Raw genomic sequence first — 20720 nt, forward strand, 5'->3', positions numbered from 1 at the left:
ACTAGTTGCAATTTTTGCCGACCATTTCTCCACGGTAACAGAGACCACTCGCAGAAATTACTATAGAAATTCACTATCTTTGTCATGACAAAGATAGTGGTACATGTACCACCTCTTTTATTTTGAATTTCAACTTCTTTTTTTATCCTGTTATGCATCAAGAGGTGGTTGATGTGATTAATTTGCTAAAGAACAATAAATGTGTAGGAACTGGTTAAATTTCCGCCAAAATTCTGAAGTTGATAGGTCCTGACATTGGTCGGCACTTTGCCCATATTATAAATGTATCAATAAGCACGGGCGTATTTCCATCCCTTCTTAAAAAGGCCATTGTTATTCCTATTTTTAAAAAGAATGATGTTCATGATATTGAGAATTATAGGCCCATCTCCATTCTGAGTGTATTCTCGAGAAGAATTGTATTTAATAGAATGATGAAATATCTTGATGTATTCAATATACTAGATAGCGCTCAGCATGGTTTCAGAGCAGGTTGGTCGACACAGACGGCAGCGATTCATTTTATTGAATTTGTTTACGAATGCCTCGACACTGGCTTATTTGTCGCTGGTGTATTTTTTGACTTGTCTGCCTTTTGGATTTATTATTGATAAATGCTATAATATAGGTTTCAGGGGAATATTTTTGGAATGGCTCCGCACTTATCTGCAGGGTAGATCTATGTGTGTGAGGGTTCAGGATCATTTGTCTAGTGAGCATGAGTTAGGTATGGGAGTACCTCATGGATCTGTTCTGGGGCCATTGCTTTTTTTACTATTTGTCAATGACCTACCAGTAAATTTGGGGGAAATGGTGGTTAACTTGTGTACCTATCATGGTCTACTGTCATCGGTGGATAGAATAAAATTGACTCTATTTGCTGATGACACCTCAGTGGCCATCTCGGCCCCCACATTTCGGGAGCTGCATGGATTGTGCGAGCTTTTACTGGGATGTTTTGTAACGTGGTCTTGTACCAATAATTTGATGGTCAATGTTGACAAAACCGTTGTTATACATTTCTCGATCGGTGAAAGTGATCGTCGTTTGGTCATTCATCATCTGGATGCTTCCATCACTGCAAAAAGTTGCACTAAGTTTCTGGGCATCCACATTGACGAAAATTTGGGGTGGGGTTTGCACGTTGATGTTCTGTGCAAAAAGCTTAATAGTTCTTTCTTTGCAATTTGTAGAGTCAGAGATTCAATACCTCTGGGGTCACTACTTAATATTTACTATAGCGTTGTCTATACCCACTTGTCTTACAATATTCTTCTGTGGGGGAACTCTTCTGGGGCCAGTAGAGTTTTTTTATTACAGAAGAGAATCTTGCGCATGATTTTTAGAGTGGGTCCACGCACTTCTTGCAAGACTTTATTGCTGGAAAATGGTATTCTTACATTGCCTTCAATTTTCGTTCTCAAATGTCTTACCTTTACTAAGGAGAATGAAAATAAAATAAAAAAACTATCTAGTTTTCATGGTTACCATACAAGGAATGGGGGAATATTATTTATGTTTAAGCATAAAACCAGCAAATTTGAAAAATCGCCATTGTATCAATGTATCAAATTGTATAACCATTTGCCAAATTATATAAAATCTCTTAATGTAAATAGATTTAAGAAAGTTGTTAAAACATTGATGTTGAAAAAATGTTATTATTGTGTAAATGATTATCTATGTGACTCATTTGAAACTGTTTGATTATGTTTTCCACTGACTTGTCCTATGCACTCGTTTGTTTTACAGGATTAATAAACTATTACTATTAATATTAAATGGGATTCTATTAAATACGAAAGTACAGAGGAAACATTTGATAAATTTCACATAGTATTGAAAGGATGCTTTGATACTTATTTTCCTTTGAAGACCGTTAATGTAAACAGGGATGAGAAATATGTCAAAAAACTGCTCCAAATGTTGCTCTGAAGAAAGCGGTAGATGCGGCGCTGACAATTCATGAAGTTCGCCAGAGTGAGTACTCCAAAAAATTAGAAATGTTAAAACGCAGTATGAGAGAAAGTTACACATCTGAAAAGAAGAGAGTTCATCATGAGTATATAAACTCATCAGAAGATAAAACAAAAGCCATATGGAAAGTTATAAGACAGGAAACTGCTAGATCAAAATTGAATAGAGAAGACGAGTATTAAAGACGTCAATTAACACCTGATGAGCTAAATGGTTTTTTTTTCTCTAACATAGGACAGATGATTTCAAAGCAGTGCACACCTTCTGCTGATGGGGCAATAAATTTGATGAGAACAACTCTTTCTAGGATACCCGTGTTTTCGAGCTCAATGTTCAACTATCCAGTAACGATCGATGAGCTGAATCAGATTATCAGAAGATTCAAAAATAAAAAAACTGAGGATATCTACGGAATTAATGTGGTACTGATGAAAAGGATCGACCCAATGATCGCTAAAGTTATGTGTGATATGTTCAATCAATGTCTTGAGCAGGGAATTTTTCCTGAAGTCCTGAAGTTCGCAAGAGTAATTTCCGTCTATGAAAATGACAATGAAGACGAATGCACTAATTACAGACCAATATCTATCCTGCCCACCATTTCTAAGATATTAAAGGAAATATTGAAGCGAAGATTGTTAGAGTTTCTGGACAGGTCTCGGGTGCTCAATCAATGTCAACATGGTTTTAGATCTGGAAAATCAACTATGACAGCACTGGTACCGTTGATGGAAAACATTGTCGAGGCAGTGGATGAAGGAAGATTAGTTGAAGTATTGACCTGTGATCTGTCGAAGGCATTTGATAGTATCGGGGACATACTTCTTCAAAAGATGGAAATTTATGGAAATTTTTATGGAAAGCGTTGGCTATTTTCGATTCATATCTGAAAAATAGGACACAGGTGGTCTCGTGGAACAACGATGTATCGGGAGTGAATATTTTAAAGTATGGAGTGCCGCAGGGATCAATTTTAGGTCTCTTACTATTTTCAATAAACGTCAACGACTTAGCGATTAATGTGGCGTGCTCCCTGACCTCAATGTATGCAGATTATGCGAGCTTTGTGAATGACTCGTTTAGGAGAACAGATCTTGAAATCAGAGGGGCCGAGACCTTAGCCAGTGCTGAAAAATAGTTTAGCACGAATGGATTGAAGATCAATGTGGATAAGTCTTGCCGTATGATAGTAGCAGTAATGAACGTCCTCAGTCTATAAAAGTGTTTGGTTTAACTTTGGATAACCGACTTACTTGGAACACCTAATCAACACCACTCTTGAAAAGGCTTTCAACGGCAATTTCCACAATACGTAGGATGAGGGAGGTTGTAGGTTCGGACATATCTGTATTGACCTATTATGCCAATTTCCACCAAACTGATTCATGCCGCATAATATTATGGGGTCATAGTCCCGGATTGATGAGTGTTTTCCTGAAACAAAAAGAAGCTGTCAGAGCCATTTTTGAAGTCCCGAGAACGATATCGTGCAGAGAGTTGTTCCGTTCATTGAGTATACTCACCGCTACCTCTGTATACACTATACAGGGTGGCCACTTTTTCAATGGAATTATATTGGTAACTTTTAAACCATAAGAGTTAGAAGGTCGGTCAAATGGAGAAAAAGTTGCATGCATAGAAGCATTATCAAGCCGTTCAAACAAATCGAGATTATCAGGGCCGGTTATTGAGATATCATAAGAAAAGTAAATTCTGTCATTTTGATTTTTCTTTTTTTCCCACTTTATTTCAAACATTATCAAAAAATGTTACAGGAATTTTTCATTCGACAGTAAATTGTTCTCAATTTGACGTAATTAGATTTGTTAGAGTTCACCCTGTGTAACTCTTTTTTAAACATGCCTACAACAAATCGATTAGTCCATCTAGCGGCAGCTAGATGAACTAGATTATAGAGGACAATTGGTTCATCTAGCGGTGAATAGACGAACTAGCTTATGAAGGACGATGAGTCCTTCTAGCGGCCTATAGACAAACAGTCATAGAGGACAACTAGTCCACCTGGTGGTAAAGGAACGGTTAATGACCGTTACGTGAAATTTCCATGTTTCATTCGATGACTGAAAGTGGTGGATGTAACTCACGTGTTTTTCGATAAATCTGGTTAAAAAGAAAGTATAGTTAATGGTGTTGAATACGAAATATCTAAGTTGGTAGCAGAGCGAATAACTCTTAATTTTTGACAACAGTATTTTTGTCGATATCATTGTGAAATAATTGAAATAAATCCCATATAATAAAATGGATAACAACCAAGAATATGACGTTCCCATCAATACAGAAGCTCAAATTGAAGACTTTGATTGGATGGTTACATCTCCACACCAAGAAGAGGCAGTGAATAATACAGATTTGGCTACTTTAATAAAACAGCAAGTAAATGAAACTCTTGCCAATGAAGGGTTAGACTTTAACTGGGACTTCGTTCATTGAATCTACTATATTTCCTAACTGAAGAATATGGAAGTTTGTCTCACAATATGCCTTTTGGTAATAGAGTTCTTCATGATGCTCAAGCAATGCAATATTTAATATCAACACTATCTAAGGGGATTGCAAAAAGTCTGTTGAAAAGTAAAAATCTGCTAATAGTAAATATAAGCAGATCCTAGAAATGTTTTCTGGTCAAAAACATCAAGAATTTATTGTTACTGAAGAAAACTATAATAAGTTGCATTTTCGTGATTATGACTGTCCTATAAAATTCGTGACAGAATTTCAAAACAGTATCGAAGAATACAGAAAACTGGGAACAGTATTTGAAGATCTATTGATTGCTAGATTCTTGGCAAAATTAAAATTGAGAATTGATATGAATCTGGAAATCTTTATTCTAATTATTATAATATGATGAGAAGCTTGCCAGAACACCTGAGAAACTTCAATACTCGCATCCGAAAAAGGAAAAATGAGAGTGAAGAAAGTTAAACATGGAAGAGAAGTAAACACACAACCCCAATGAAGGAAATGAAGCATAATGAAAATCAGAACCAAAGAAGAAATATTGATTTCAAGAAAAGAATAAGCATGACTGATTTATACTCCAAAGAAGAAATAGAAAAATGGATACCTATAGAATTGAAAAAAAAAAAAACCAAGGTGAGAAGTGTGGTACCTACTTCCACACTCAAAATGTATGTCCTTATCCAGAGTAATTCTGCTATAGGTTATAGGTTTGGACACAAAAAAAAAAAAAAAAAAATGTAAAGAAAGTGAGTATGAGAAGGATTTATAATGTATGATAGTGACTCGAACAGTAGAATTATTAGAATCGGAGGGGGAATTGTGGCATGAAAGGTGTGCTCACATTTCCTCTACGTACTTGAATAAATTACGGAATGTGTTAACAGGTATGACTGAATTTATTTACAAAAAAAAAAGCATTGGAAAAAGCCTCCACATGCTCTCTATCGAAATTAACTAGGAAAACGATAAACAAAGCCAGAAATGGGTCAAATAGATCATGTGAAATAATTCACACAGATTTAATTGGTCCAATCACACCAGCCACATTTGTTAACAAGAATAAATATATTCTAACCTTTCTTGATAATTATACTTGCTTTTTGCAAACTTTTGTATTAAAATCCAAAATACAAGTACCTGAGTGTTAAGAGCAAAGTTTAAGAACTTTAAAATCAATGTTTTCTGAGAAATATTCATTTAAACTTATAAGATGTCACATTACATTAATACTTGATAAGTGCAATATTAAATTACAAACAGCTGAACCATATACTCAGAACATAATGGTACAATTGAAAGATTGAATCGCACTTTAGAAGAACGCATTCGAGCTTTACTTGTAAGTTCAGGATTTTCACTATCTTTTTGGGGCCTAGCTACTCAATGGGCAACTTATTTGTACAACAAAACCCCTTTTAACAAGAGCAATTTACTTACTTCATAAAGCACTATTTATGTTGTTGTACTTCATTGCCCAAAATTACCCTTATATAATAATAATAATCTTTATTCTCTGACCTCAAATCAATAATGATAACATAACTATTTTAGATATTATTGGATGCAATATGAAACTGTTTTTTAATTAGGGCTGAAACTTATAAATAAGTAAGTAGGTGAGTTTATTGATAAATAGGAATAATAATAATTATAAGTTGTCTTTTCAGAGAAAGCTACCACTTGATTATTCGAGCTATCTGAAACTCTGTTTCGAGAAAGCTACCACTTGATTGACTATTCGAGCTATCTGAAACTCTGTTTCGAGAAAGCTACCACTTGATTAACTATTCGAGCTATCTGAAACTCTGTTTCGAGAAAGCTACCACTTGATTATTCGAGCTATCTGAAACTCTGTTTCGAGAAAGCTACCACTTGATTGACTATTCGAGCTATCTGAAACTCTGTTTCGAGAAAGCTACCACTTGATTAACTATTCGAGCTATCTGAAACTCTGTTTCGAGAAAGCTACTACTTGATTGATTATTCAAAGCGATCTGAAACTCTGTTTCTAGAAAGCTACCATTAATAATAATAATAATAAGTTTATTAATTTCAATGATTATTCGTACAAAATATTGAAATATTACACAAATAAAAATGAAACAAGTCACAAGAAAAAAGAATATAATAATAATGAGAAGACTTATTTAGAACAATAAACCCTGAACTCCTCGACTGAGTAAGGTTCACACTGCACAATTAGCCTGTGAATTATTCTCTTAAAGGTCCCGTGATTAGAAATGACCTGTAGATGTTTCGGTAATACATTAAATAACTTGATTGCCATGTATTCTGTACCCCTTTCAGGTAAAGTAGAAGAATGAATAGGGAAAAAGTACGGAACACTTTGCCTTGTATTATTAACATTTTTGAATTCTACAAAATAATTTTGATTTTTATGGAAAAATGTAAGTATTTTGTATATATATATATAGTCCATATAAAGTGAGAAAATTATGTTTTCTAAATAGTCCACGACAAGACTGCCTATAGTTGAGTCTTAGCATAGATCTAAATGTCCATTTTTGGCAAATGAAAAGGTTATCAGAGTGGATGAAGCATCCCCAGAAAATTATACCGTAAGAAAGTAAAGATTGGTAATTAGCAAAATATAGAACTTTCAGGACATGAAAGTTAACCTGATCTCTCAGCATGAAAAGAGTAAAAGAGACTGAATTCAGCCTTTTTCTAAGCTGATCAATATGTATGTCCCATCTCAGACTCTTGTCTAAAGTAATACCAAGGAAACTCACTGAATCCCTCACCGGTATCTGGTTATCGACATCACCAACAAACTTCGGGAAAACAATTTTTGATCTGTATGACCGAAAAAAAAAAACACTCTCTTTTTTGTAGATTGATTTTTAGTTTGTTGTTGTTTGTTTGATTGGTCGGAAAGATCTGAAAATTTAACTCGAAAGATACCAATTGATTGATTATTCGAAGCGATCTGAAACTATGTTTCTAGAATTATTATTATTAAGAACAAAATGAAACTGTACTTTATTATAGCTGAAACTTATAAGGTGTTTGTCTTTTCAAATAAAGAACCAACTCGATTTGCAGCCAAATAGTATTCTGAAGCGAAAATTCGGATTAAAAAAAAAAAACGATTTTAATGAATTTTCTCTCTTTTACCTTGTCGGCATGGGAGGGGGTGTTAGAGTTCACCCTGTGTAACTCTTTTTTAAACATGCCTACAACAAATCGATTAGCTAGATGAACTAGATTATAGAGGACAATTGGTTCATCTAGCGGTGAATAGACGAACTAGCTTATGAAGGACGATGAGTCCTTCTAGCGGCCTATAGACAAACAGTCATAGAGGACAACTAGTCCACCTGGTGGTAAAGGAACGGTTAATGACCGTTACGTGAAATTTCCATGTTTCATTCGATGACTGAAAGTGGTGGATGTAACTCACGTGTTTTTCGATAAATCTGGTTAAAAAGAAAGTATAGTTAATGGTGTTGAATACGAAATATCTAAGTAGATTTCGTATCCAACGTTTCGTGCTCTCTGGGCCACCCTCAACCTCATTTTTTTCATTACGGACCTGTATATTTTATGACACTGTTCGAAATAACTTTTAACGCTGAATTCAACGTTATATCACACAATGCCATTCAAAGTTCATTTTCAGGTGATTTTGACCCTTATCCAATTTTCTTTGGGTCGGATCTGTAGTGAATGCGTAGGTCCGTATTGAAAAAAATGAGGTTGAGGGTGGCCCAGAGAGCACGAAATGTGGATACGAAATCTGATTACGTCAAATTAAGAACAGTTTACTGTCGAATAAAAAATTCCTGTAACATTTTTTGATAATATTTGAAATAAAGTGGGAAAAAAAGAAAAATCAGAATGACAGAATTTACTTTTACGTAAAAGGTAAGAATATAATAATGCTGCTATTAATATTGTACTGTTCTACAGTACAATATCTCAAACTGCTCTTATCACAGTATTGTCATAAGAGCAGCCTAGAAGTTTAACAAAATATCTATGTTAAGACATTTCACCGATGCCTCCTTGTTCATAAAACGAAAACATTAGAAAATACCTAAAAAATGAGGGGAGAACAAATTCGGAAGAGAAACAGAAGAGTTCTGGGTAGATCCATCTAATCCTCTAATATGAACGAACGTTCCATTCTTAAATTTTTGCGGGCGCACCAAAGAGTGCTTGGATGTATGTATGCTGATTATGGAGTGGGTGAGAGAGTTCAGGAATTACAGGTTAAGAATCATCTAAAAAATATTTTCAAGGAAGCAATTTTTAATTGAGAACATTTCTAGTAGTTTTGGCGCGGGGAGTCAGAATTAGAGCTGACATTGACATATCTCTAATTTCAGATCTTTGTGAATTACAAAATTGGACACTGGGTGTTGTGAAGAGATTGAGCAAAATGGCAAGGATTAAAAACGATATCATTGCAAAAAATATATATTTTATACATAAAAATTATGAGACACTTTGAAATTTAAACATTCAATGTTCGACTTTCTTCTACTTCCTTAACAGCCTGTTCGCATCCACTCCAGGATATAGGCCTCCCCTTGAATTCTTTAGCAGAGCAAAGGTTGGACGATATTGGCAACAGTTGCCTAAAGATCGTATAATCAATTATACACAGTGAATATCACGTTAAATAATGCAAAATATAAACTGAATTGCTTGACCATTGGATGAGTGACGAAAAAATGAGGCCCGGTGTATACATCCGGCTTTTTCAGTTGCGGCGCCGTTACGGAGCCGGATAAATTCAATGCACACTATTTCGGCGGGGTTGCGGAGCCGGATAAATTTAATGCTCACTAGTTGTTTAAAATACTGCCAGGTTGTTTGTGCGATCGGCGCTCGATAAGTTACGATGGAGGACTATCGCAAAAATATTGTTTTTTGCTTACCTTGCTTACAAAAAGTACTTTTGTAAACGAGGCAGACGTTAATGGATACATCCCTACACAGACTGGATACTTATCAAGAGTAGATTGAAGATATCATACTCTTTTCGGAGATTTACGAGAAAATTACACCAAAAATCAGATCTCAAGACACTTGGATAAGACTTTTCCATTCTAGCTAGCTGTAACGTAATTATCGCTGAACAAACAACAGATATTTGTCCATACTGCTCTCTTAGTTCTATCGTGGTAATTTTCATCGCTGACATTCCATATTTCTGGGTATTTTTTAATTTCTTCAATGAAGAATACGATATCTAATTCCCTTTCCGCTATTGTGCGAACTCACGTCAAAAACCGGATGTGTGCACCAGCATGGGCGCCCGCAGAAATTTTTCTCAGGGGGGGCAAAATGGAAATTATTGAAAAACGATAACGCGTCCATCATTGTCGTATACGATATTAGTATTCCGTTTCTTTCTATTTATGTATTTATATTCATAAGTGGGGGGAGGACTGTGCAAAATAAAAATTATGAAACTTTCCACTTCAACATTTTTTTAAAACATCAACAACATAGGGTGATGTAAAATAATACGGTAACTCTTTTCAAAACGAGTCACATTCAATGAAACAATTCACAAAAAAATAAAATATAAAAAATATGGAGAACGGAATGAAATAATTATATAATTTCTAATAAATAAAGAAGAATCAAAGAGTAATAACAAAATAAAAAATAAATTCATATACGCTCGATAAAACTATGTTTATAAAAATAATAAATGAATAATAAATCTTGAAATATACACTGAATGACTCGAACAATAAAGTTTGAAACTTGCAACTAAAATATGATTCAAAATAACACAGAATTGCTCCAGATTGTGAAAACAACAAATGAGTATATTATCAAAATTAACAAATCATAAATTGCAAAAAACAACTCATAAAAACTATATTAATTCTGAAGACGAAATACTTGATCGCTATACAACAGAGTAAGCATATTTTATTCTAAACTAAAATTTAATTCTGCGCAAAATGCTGAAACTATGCTCCATAGTACAAGTAGTACATAGAAATGTAAGGAGAAGAATAAGGCATTCTTTGACAGCAGGAGAAAATTTACATTGTCCGATAAGATCTTCAATTTTTATGTTTTCATCCATTTGTGATTTAGATGAATACTCATTCCAAATGTTCAATTCACTTTCTAAATTTTCAATGTTATACATATTGCCGACCTTACGTGCGAAAGATTCAATATCTAGTAATTTTTAATTCTTCGGCAAAAAATTGAACAAAAAAAAAGCATTACATGTTCTTTCGAGAATCTCGTTTCAAGGGCTGAAATCAAATGATCTAAACATGGGATGAATATAGATTTTTTGAAGTAATCTTCAGCTGAATCTGCTTCATAATTAGATCTGTACATTTGTCTACCGCTTTCGAAAAAAATTCTGCGAAGCATGCATCATCTGAGCGATGTTTTCCACATATTTCTATAATTAAATTTATATGACGGTGAAAATCTACAAAATTAATAGAAACCCTTGTAGTATATTTGCTATTGATTTCAATATATTTGAATATTTACTTACTACAGTCAAACAAATCACAAAAGTGAAAGAATTTATTGCAGCCCATAACTGAGCTGCTCTTTTTGTTGTTGAAGAATTCATTGAAATTTCTCCAGATTTTATAGCAAAGAGAGTTCTGAATATACTTAGTATTGAAGTTTTCAGCGAAAATCACAAAGATTTATATTTAGCTGACCAACGAGTTTCCTAAAACAAAGGAATATTTGGAATCAGATTTCTTATGAGGTATTCTTTCGAAAAAAGACTAGAATGTCATTAACGGTGCCAATGCTATTACGAATTTCAGTTATTTTACTGATGTCATTTATTACTAAATTCAACCTATGGGAGGCACAATGGAAATGAATTGCTTTCTTGTACTTATCTCTTAGATATTTTGAACCCTGAGAATTTCACCAGCCATTGTCGAGCATCCATCATAACCTTGTGTTACAAGTTTGTCCAAATTCAAACCAGCTGCGTGGATCTCTAAATCTTTATATCCAGCGTCTACTCTGAATTTCAAAAGATCACTAAAATTTCTTGTTGCTCTCTCGTATAGGCATATCGTGGGTGAGTTCCGCAAAAAACTATTGTTTTTATAATCTGTAATTTTTTTTTCTATTTTCTGCAACACTTTTTTTTTACCTTTATCTATTAGACAATATTGAGGGTGTTGTGCTGAAAAATGAGACAATCAAAATCTCAGGGGGGGCAATGGCCCCCCCCTGCGGGCGCCCATGTGCACCAGTCAATATAAAGGGTTTTATTTTATTTTTAGAGCTATAAAACTATAAATTGCAATAAAACAACGATGGATTATTCGATTGACATAGATTTTATTTATCCGCAAGATAATCTTGTGGTATTATATTTTAAATATGATTTTTGTCATATGACCGCCACCGGATGTAGTCCAATCTGGACGTCCAATTTTCGATGACTTTTTCCAACATTTGTGGCCGTGTATCGGCAATAACACGGCGAATGTTGTGTTTCAAATGGTCAAGGGTTTGTGGCTTATCCGCATAGACCAATGACTTTACATAGCCCCACAGAAAGTAGTCTAGCGGTGTTGAATCACAAGATCTTGGAGGCCCATCCACAGGTCCAAAACGTGAAATTAGGCGGTCACCAAAAGTGTCTTTCAATAACTCGATTGTGGCACGTGTTGTGTGACATGTTGCGCCGTCTTGTGGGAACCACAGCTCCTGGGCATCATGGTTGTTGAATTCAGGAATGGAAAAGTTAGTAATCATGGCTCTATACCGATCACCATTGACTGTAACGTTCTGGCCATCAGCGTTTTTGAAGAAGTACGGACCAATGATTCCACCAGCCTATTAAGCGCACCAAACAGTCAGTTTTTCTCGATGTAACGGTGTTTCAACATACACTTGAGGATTAGCTTTACTCCAAATGCGGCAGTTTTGTTTGTTGACGTAGCCATTCAAACAGAAGTGCGCTTTATCGCTAAACAAAATACGTATTCCGCACAGAACCATTATTTTCGAAATGAAATTGCACTATTTGCAAGCGTTATTCAGGCGTGAGTCTATTCATGATAAATTGCCAAACCAAATTGAGAATAAATCACTTGACAGCTGTTAAATCGGTTGCCATCTTGAACAGTAATGCCAACTTAAAGTTATATACCCCGGAAAAAAACACTCTTTAGAAAAGAGTACTAAGAGACCGCATTTACATTTGCGGCCCTGTAGCGACCTAGAGGGACATGCCAGTAAATTCTGGAAAGATTGTAAACAATAACTGAAGAAAAGAAGTTCATATAGTTGGTTTTCAAAGCCATCACTTCACTGTGGAACAAGTGCTCCGATTAGTGGAACAAATCACGAATGGATACAACTACAAACATGTCACAGGGGCTGTGTTCTTGGATGTAGCCAAAGAATTTGATAAAGTATGGCACAAAGGATACAAACTGCTTGCTGCAGGTTTCCCTATGATCCAAATTTTAGCTCCTTAACTGAAACCTCGCTAGTTTAGAGCCAGAGTTGACGGAGTATTGTCTTCAGAGAGGTCTCTTTCAGCCGGAGTTCCGCAAAGATCTCTGCAGTCTCCATTATTGTTCACAATATTTGTATCCGGCATGCCAAAAACGGTAAAAACCTCCATGGCACTGTACGCTGACGATACCGCCATTCTTGCCAGTTCGTGGTGTCCCAAAATGGCGTCTCGACGAAGTACCTACAAGAAGCCATCTACAGACTTCAATCTTGGTTTGCTCGAAGGAGAATTGAAGGAAACCCTCAAAAGAGCGAAGACGTACGGATACATGAAGACGACCATCCAAAAGACCTGAGCGTGAAGACCTTCAGTGAGATGAAAAAGCACGCTAACCCTCTTATAAGGAAGGCTTGCAAATATGATTAAAAAGCCCCTAGAAAGCATAAATCACCAAAGATGCCAATTCCCTAGGAAGTGTGTATTAAAGCCAAACTTCTACTGGCACCCAGATTGTGTAATGATTACACAAACCTTCTGAAGTGTCATATTGCCACCTGCTAGAGCAGATCAAAATAGCTCAACAGAGGTGAATTATCTTGAGATTGAGCATTATAAGGCGAATAGCCTGACTGCAAAAGAGAAAGAAGTTCCAAGTTCCGATTCTTATTCATTAGGTGTCCCGACTTGCACGGGGATCGTTAGGAATATTGAGAATATACGGTATCTAACAATTATCGATGAAATAGTTCTTCTAGAACTGAATCACGTTTTGATTTAACTATCTTCTTATCGTCTCTTCTATTCCATCATATATTTTCATAGAATAATTTTTTGCTTCTTAACATATAGTAGGTATACACTGCTACTCGACTTCGGAAAGGTACTATTTTTTATTTAGTTTGCTTTTCTTTTTGGTTTTGTCCATCCATGCAGTTTTTCAGAGCGTGGACGAAACCGCGGGCTAGTATTGTTATTACTGTAATGAATTCATATGAATTTTGCAATTTTTCAATATTGAAATTGATATGGAGAATAGACCCTTGGAATAATCTGGATCAAAATTAAAATAATTGCCACTTATAAAAAAATGATTCAGGGTTTTTTTCTATTTTCAGGTTACATTTCTTATGATGCCATTGGAGATAGCTTGGTCTATAACAGTTATGTGGATAGCTGGTGATGTTATGTGTCGAGTAATGTTATTTTTTAGAATGTTTGGGCTTTATCTATCAAGTTTCCTTCTTGTTTGCATCAGTATAGACAGGTGAGTGTTTCATTGCCGGAAGATTCTATTGATATTTTTTTGGATGAATTATTTTCTATTCCATGATAACAATCTTATCTCTCATTATAAAAATCATGATAATAATAATGTTTATTAACTCATATTAATATAACAAAGAAATAAACCAATACATAATTACAGGAATTTTACTTTCAATTTCATTTTGCAATAGTTCAAATCGAAGAGTTCAAATATTTGTAACAAATTTATTTTCAAAAAAATTGGTAATCAAGTTCGCTTCAATGAACTTATTTTGACGTATGTACATATGTAATAATAATATTCAATTTAATTTTTACACGCTCATAGAAGTCGTAACAATTATCCAAAATTCTTCCTAGCCAGCATCAACCAACCAATCCAACTTCGATAAATCGCTGCGATGTCCGTTTACACACAACGATAACATTGCAACAACTCGATCGTTCCAAAAAAAATCGCCACAATGTATTTTAGAGCATGGGAATGGGACTTTGAATTAATTGAGTGTAACAAATTTCATACACCTTCTTACAATCTGGGGACAGTATTCTTCCTCATTTCTTCGTATGTAGATATTCTAAAATGTTGGCTGTTTCAATTTCGGGGGTATATTGATTTCATTTTCTTAAAAGGCTTCAAAGGTTTCTGGAATAATAAATTAAGTGATGTGGAAATAATGTACCTGTATATCACCAATTTGCTTCGTTGAATCGAGAATATCAGAATATTTATGAATGTGATATACAAGGTGAATTCTCGCTTATTTCCAATTTACCATATACATATTTCTCTTTGAGATTGAAAATGAAAATAAACAATTCCTTCGAAGTTCCTGGCAATTCGAAGTTTCGTTTTGATTGAGTGATTTTGTCAGTTTTTTATCTCGGAATAATGAATATATTTCAAGAAAACTATTAGCCTTTTCGTGAAGATGATTATTCGTTTCTTACTTTTTCAGATATTATGCTGTACTGAAACCACTTCTTCTTTCTGCCTTGGATAGGAGAGGCAGAGTTCTTATAATAGCAGCTTGGACAGGAGCCGTGCTTTGTAGTATTCCACAGGTAAGAGATATTTACCCAAAAGTTTCTCAAGTTTCTTCAAGTTACAAATTGAAATAAAATAGCACAAACAAAGGTGTCGTTTAGTTTCTATTTGACAAAAAAATGTATTGATCTTGTACATAATTGAAATATACAGAGAAAATATACTTTATTCAATGATCAAATTAAGGAAAAACTTTTTCGGTCCATAAAACATGAGGTCTCGTGGATAGTTGGTGATCTAAGAATTGTTTCGGTTGTGCCACACATGCACGGAAACTGTGGTGATTTCGAGCATGCCCAAATCTCGATATGAAACACCTCAATCCTCGAAGGGAGATTGCACCATCGAAACTGGCAGGAGAACGCCTTACCACAAGATAATCGTAACTTTGCAAGAAGAATTTTCTGGGCATGTTATTTCTCAAAGTGGTGATAACAAATGGCCACCGAGAACTTTTTTGGGGGCCACATGAAAGATATGGTCTCTGCCAGTGGTCCAAAATCAATTTGAGACCTTAAAAATGGAATTCTTGAAGTTATCGAGGACATGCAGACGCAAATGTGCGAATAGGTCATAGAAAATGCCATAAAAAGAATATGGTGCTTCAAACGTAGCCGTGGCGGTCATTTGGCTGATATCGTTTTCTAACGTTAATGACATAACATGTTCACAATGGAATAAACATCCATTGATTTCTCTCAAAATATAGTATTTTTTTTTTCAAAATTAAACCTCTTATTGGAAAACCCTTTACAACAAAATATCTGAGGGTGCCCGGAGTAACATTCTCAAATACACATAAAGACAATATACGATATATAGGGTGTCGAACTTGAAACACCCTGTATACATAGTTCAAACATACCGATTATGACAGGGGAACAGCTGTTTTGGTGTCGAGGTTCTTTGAACTGATTCTATATCAATTTGATGTCTTGAATTCCTATAACGTATTCATTTTTACCTTGGAGCTCAAATTTTTGAGATATACAATTTTAGAGAAATATAAATTACATAATTTCAACCCGAATCCGTAAGTGTAATAAACAAAAGTAGATACGATTTTTTTTGCTATACGAAATAAAATACTATGTTGTACTTACAAACAAAAAAAAAATTGAAATCAAATAGTCACTCAACACTTCGAAAGCTTCTTTTCCTCACTCATGTCTCCTAAATTTCCTGGAAAACGTTCTAAGTGGCTGTGTAAATAGTGTAATTTTAATACTCATATTGCACCCTAAGGATTTGAAACTATTAAACATCTTGTTATCCATTTAAACCATCAGATATTATGCCAACCACCTACGATTTTGAAACGCCCTTTGAAACGGTTATAAATGACCGTCATAGTGCAATAAGTTTCATAAATCGTCTAGACAAAAAGTCATCCATATGGTTTACAGATGGATCAAAAACAGAGAAGGGCATCGGCATTGGGATATACGGACCTTGACTGAGGATCTCTAAAGCCCTGGGAAGTGAGCCCTCGATTCTACAGACCGAGATAATGGCTGTTTATGTATGCGCCCAGGAGTGTCTCAAAATGAACCTCAAAGGGGCGCATATCTACATCACCACGGACAGCTAAACCACGCTGAGATCCCTGGAATCGTGCTGTCAGGGGTCTCTGCTGACTTGGGAGTGCCGTAGCACCATAAAGCAACTGGCCAGAGGAAATAAGGTGACTCTACTATGGGTACCAGGGCACTGTGGGGTTGAAGGAAATGAGAGAGCGGACGAGCTTGCAAAAAGTGCATCAAGGTTAAGACCTGCTGGACCTGAGCCTTTCTGTGGGATAGGAAAAGACCAATACAAAGCTGCGGTCCAGCTATGGGAGTTGAACAGTAGGACAATCCACTGGACTAACACTCCTAGACTTGCTCAGGCAAAGAAATTCGTGAAGATTTCACCTACTTACACCAGAAAGCTCCTGAAGCTGTCACGAGCGAAGCTTCGGGTGATGGTGGGACTGCTGACGGGGCACTGTCGGTACAAACATCATTTGTACCGTATGGGTAAGTCAGCAGCCGAGATTTGCAGGCTCTGTGGATCGGAAGTAGAAACGGCTGAACACTTGATATGCAAGTGTCCAGAGCTGGCTGGCCTAAGAACCATTCACATGGCAAGCCGGTCCTGGATACCAGAGAGGTAATGGCCAAGGCCCCCAGGGAGGTTGTCAATTTTATTAACGTCGTTGACGACCTCCCTGGGTTTCTATGAATGAGTAGGGTAGTGAACAAAAGATCTGCATGGTCGTAGTTCCCGGAAAGCTTACCGAAGCAAAACGACCCCAGTTCAAATAATAATAATAATAATAATATCCATTTAAACATAGTTTTGAGCTTTATGTTTGCCTAGAAAATTTTCTACAACTGGAACAAATGATGTCCAAGATTCTCGTTTAAATTGGTCCATTGGATTCAGGACGTCAAATATTCCTGCTTTGAGTTTTTCTGTGCTCAACTGATGCATTTTTACCCCTATATATGTGCAAAACAGGACCCATTCCTATCAAGAGCCTTCACAAATTGCTTCATTAAGCCCAACTCTATATGTAACGGAGGAAGTATGATTTTTTCTCCTACTTAACCGGGTTAGGGGAAAAAGGGTCAGTTCAGGTACCTGATAGGCAATGGTTCCACTATTTATAGATTCACCTGATATTTATTCAATTACAGACTGACAATAAAACCAATGTACCTACATTATTGAATATATAATAATTTTAGAACTCTCATAAGTGAATATACTGAATGAAACCCACATCGATAGAAAAATTGATGAATTTAAAAAGGAGAGCTGATAGAGAAAAACGGATTGCATGCACAGATTTAGCGTCCTAGATCCAGTTAAAATCAGCTCTAAAATCCCAGGCACCAAAAAAAATATTTTTGTTGTTGCCCTTTGATCATTGATGGATCTTAAATTCGACATATTAGCGAAACCACACATAATATATTAGCAAAATATTATATTATCCACACATATTGTGCACTCTAACGTGATCCATATCGGTATTTGTTATTTCAAAGTTTTTTTTTGTATGTTCATTTATGGATTAATATCCCTGTATGAATCAACTTGTGCTTCTATTCTAGTCCATTGTTTTCCACGTTGAAAGGCATCCCATTTTTAAGTCGTATACGCAGTGTGTAACTTTCAACTCATTTTCATCACGCACAATGGAAATTTCTTACGCAGCTTTTGGAATGCTGATGATGTACGCGTTTCCACTAGTGGTCATCATTTCTTCATATGCAGCCATACTAATGGAGATTTGTAGGAGAACCAGAAATCCAACCGGAGGTGAGTCTCAAAATTTCAAAGTTCACTTCAAACAACTACAAGTTTTTCATTGGCAATGTGTTTAAGATTTCGTTGCGGTATAGTTTTAAGTGTTGAATTAATAATGTTATTTGATTATATTCTATATGTTTCAATTTTATTTATTTTAATTTTAATTTAAGAATGGATACAAATTAAGTTTTTCAATGTAAAATATGAATATGGAAAAAGTTACTTGCGAAACAAAGTTTAGGGGTGGCTTTTTCTACTCCTTGCAAAAATTGTCTTGTATGCCTCCATGCTCGAAAAAATTGAAAACTGCTTTTCGGGCGCCATATTTAGGGGGTTGTAACTAAGCAGAGGAGTATAAAAAAAAGGTTATATGAACAACCCACCCTATTTGTTGCGAAGAAATCACTCCCTAAATTTTTTCACGAGCTTGATTTTCAAGTCAAGTAGTTGGTTAAAATGTCAAGCTACTTGGCTTGATGAATCTTTATACATTATCCAGATATCGAGTGCTCCCCTCATAATGCTGTTTACGAATTATTGCCGCTAAAAAAGAACACATGCACACATCAGGCTTATCGGAGTTCGCTTTGATAAACGTTGCCGAATTTTATTGCCACTTGGGGCACCTTCTGATGAATTTTTTTTCCATTCTCCAATCAGTATGTTGATTCTTCAGAATTGGATGCAGAATATACGAGAAACGATTCCATGTCACCCTTTACAACTTATCCTTCTTAATAATTATAAGAAGTTTTTTTATTTCTTACCACTTTTCATTATATATATAATCATATATTATATATTTTTCATTTTTTATATCAAATTAACTAGTGTTGGATGTGACGGCATTCGAATTCAAAATAAAATGGTTCATCCGCATGATCCGATTGTAATAGTCGATAATCTTGAAGAAAAAAAAACAAAATGTTCAAACTTTTCATACAATCGAAACTGAGCAGAAGAACCTGAAACCGCAGGGTCCGCTCCAGAGGGACGGCAAATAATGGAGGGCGGCATTTCCTACTTTTTCCGCGAAACCTGGATTCCTGGATGAATTGATTTTTTTTCAATTTCAATGAATTTCACAAATATTTTTTTTCATTAAATTCACTGATCCTAAATCATCTATTCGAATGAAATTTGAATCCATAAAAAATAATTACACATAAATACATTTCTTCTTTCCTGAAATACTTTTTTGTAAACAAAATTTTGGAGTTTTTCACACTAAATCTTGAATACAAGTTCACCACGCTCTTTTGCCCAGTACAAAACCCCAAACCTGCAAGCTGCAAGGGTGCTGACTTTTATTTTTGCCGGGGCGGCAGAAACTCTAGAGTGGGCACTGGAAGACAATTATTCAATATCAATTTTTAGCATTCTGCAAAGTAAGCTTCTGTTAGGGCGGCAAATTGGGTCTCTGCGTATGGCGGCAATTTGGCTACCGACGGTAAATTCAGTAAATTATTACCATTTTGACAATCTACAATTAATAATCATTCATCACCAAGATAACGTCTTCTATTTTATTCCTACACACCTTTGACTTTAAAGCCACGAATGACTATTTTAACTTTTTGTACCTATAATCTTTTTGTAGTTTAAGTAAAAAGTGTGTCGTTCGTGCAAAAAACGCTATAAGTATCTCGAACATTAGGGACTACCGATCGAAGACAATAATTGGAGTAGTCCCTGCTCTCCTCCTTCAAACTATTAATTGTCTCGGTAAAATTTCCTTACCGTTCTCGATACTAATATACTATTAATATATGTACCAGTTCTCAGTAAAAATGTCAACTTGACATCCGCCTAATGGATATGTTTATTATCGAAAATAATTCCAGCTTCTCCGACTCAGGTGTATTATCTGTTCATAAATTATCCTATTTGTTGAGAATGTATTAAGCTATCCAAAATTAATTTTTTTATTCTAAAATGTTAATGTCTTTTGAAAAACAAGTTTTAGGGTTGGCTTTATCTATCCCTTGCAATCCAAGCGGAACACCACCAACAATTTTTTTAATGTCGTCTCGATTTTATAATTAATATGTTCGATCCATTTCATTCTTGTCGGTTTAAATAAAAGACCCATCCCATTTTTTGACAAGGAATCACCTTAATTTGTTCGCAACCATTCATATATCCTGTATAATAAAAATGAAAAAAATTGGTTTGTAAAATTTTGAT

The 20720-nt window shown here is 35.2% G+C and overlaps 1 protein-coding gene across 1 annotated transcript in view; it reads left to right on the forward strand.

Moving 5' to 3' along the window:
* The window catches only part of LOC123686509 (adipokinetic hormone/corazonin-related peptide receptor variant I), an 87995-nt gene that overhangs the window by 40434 nt on the left and 26841 nt on the right, over positions 1-20720 (forward strand). Inside the window, exons 3-5 of the mRNA XM_045626706.1 lie at positions 14035-14183; positions 15145-15250; positions 18335-18542. Coding sequence (XP_045482662.1) covers positions 14035-14183; positions 15145-15250; positions 18335-18542 — 463 coding nt within the window. The remainder of the gene's footprint in view (positions 1-14034; positions 14184-15144; positions 15251-18334; positions 18543-20720) is intronic.

The sequence above is a fragment of the Harmonia axyridis genome, chromosome 1, assembly GCF_914767665.1.
Source record: "Harmonia axyridis chromosome 1, icHarAxyr1.1, whole genome shotgun sequence".
Classification (NCBI taxonomy): Eukaryota; Metazoa; Arthropoda; class Insecta; order Coleoptera; family Coccinellidae; genus Harmonia; species Harmonia axyridis.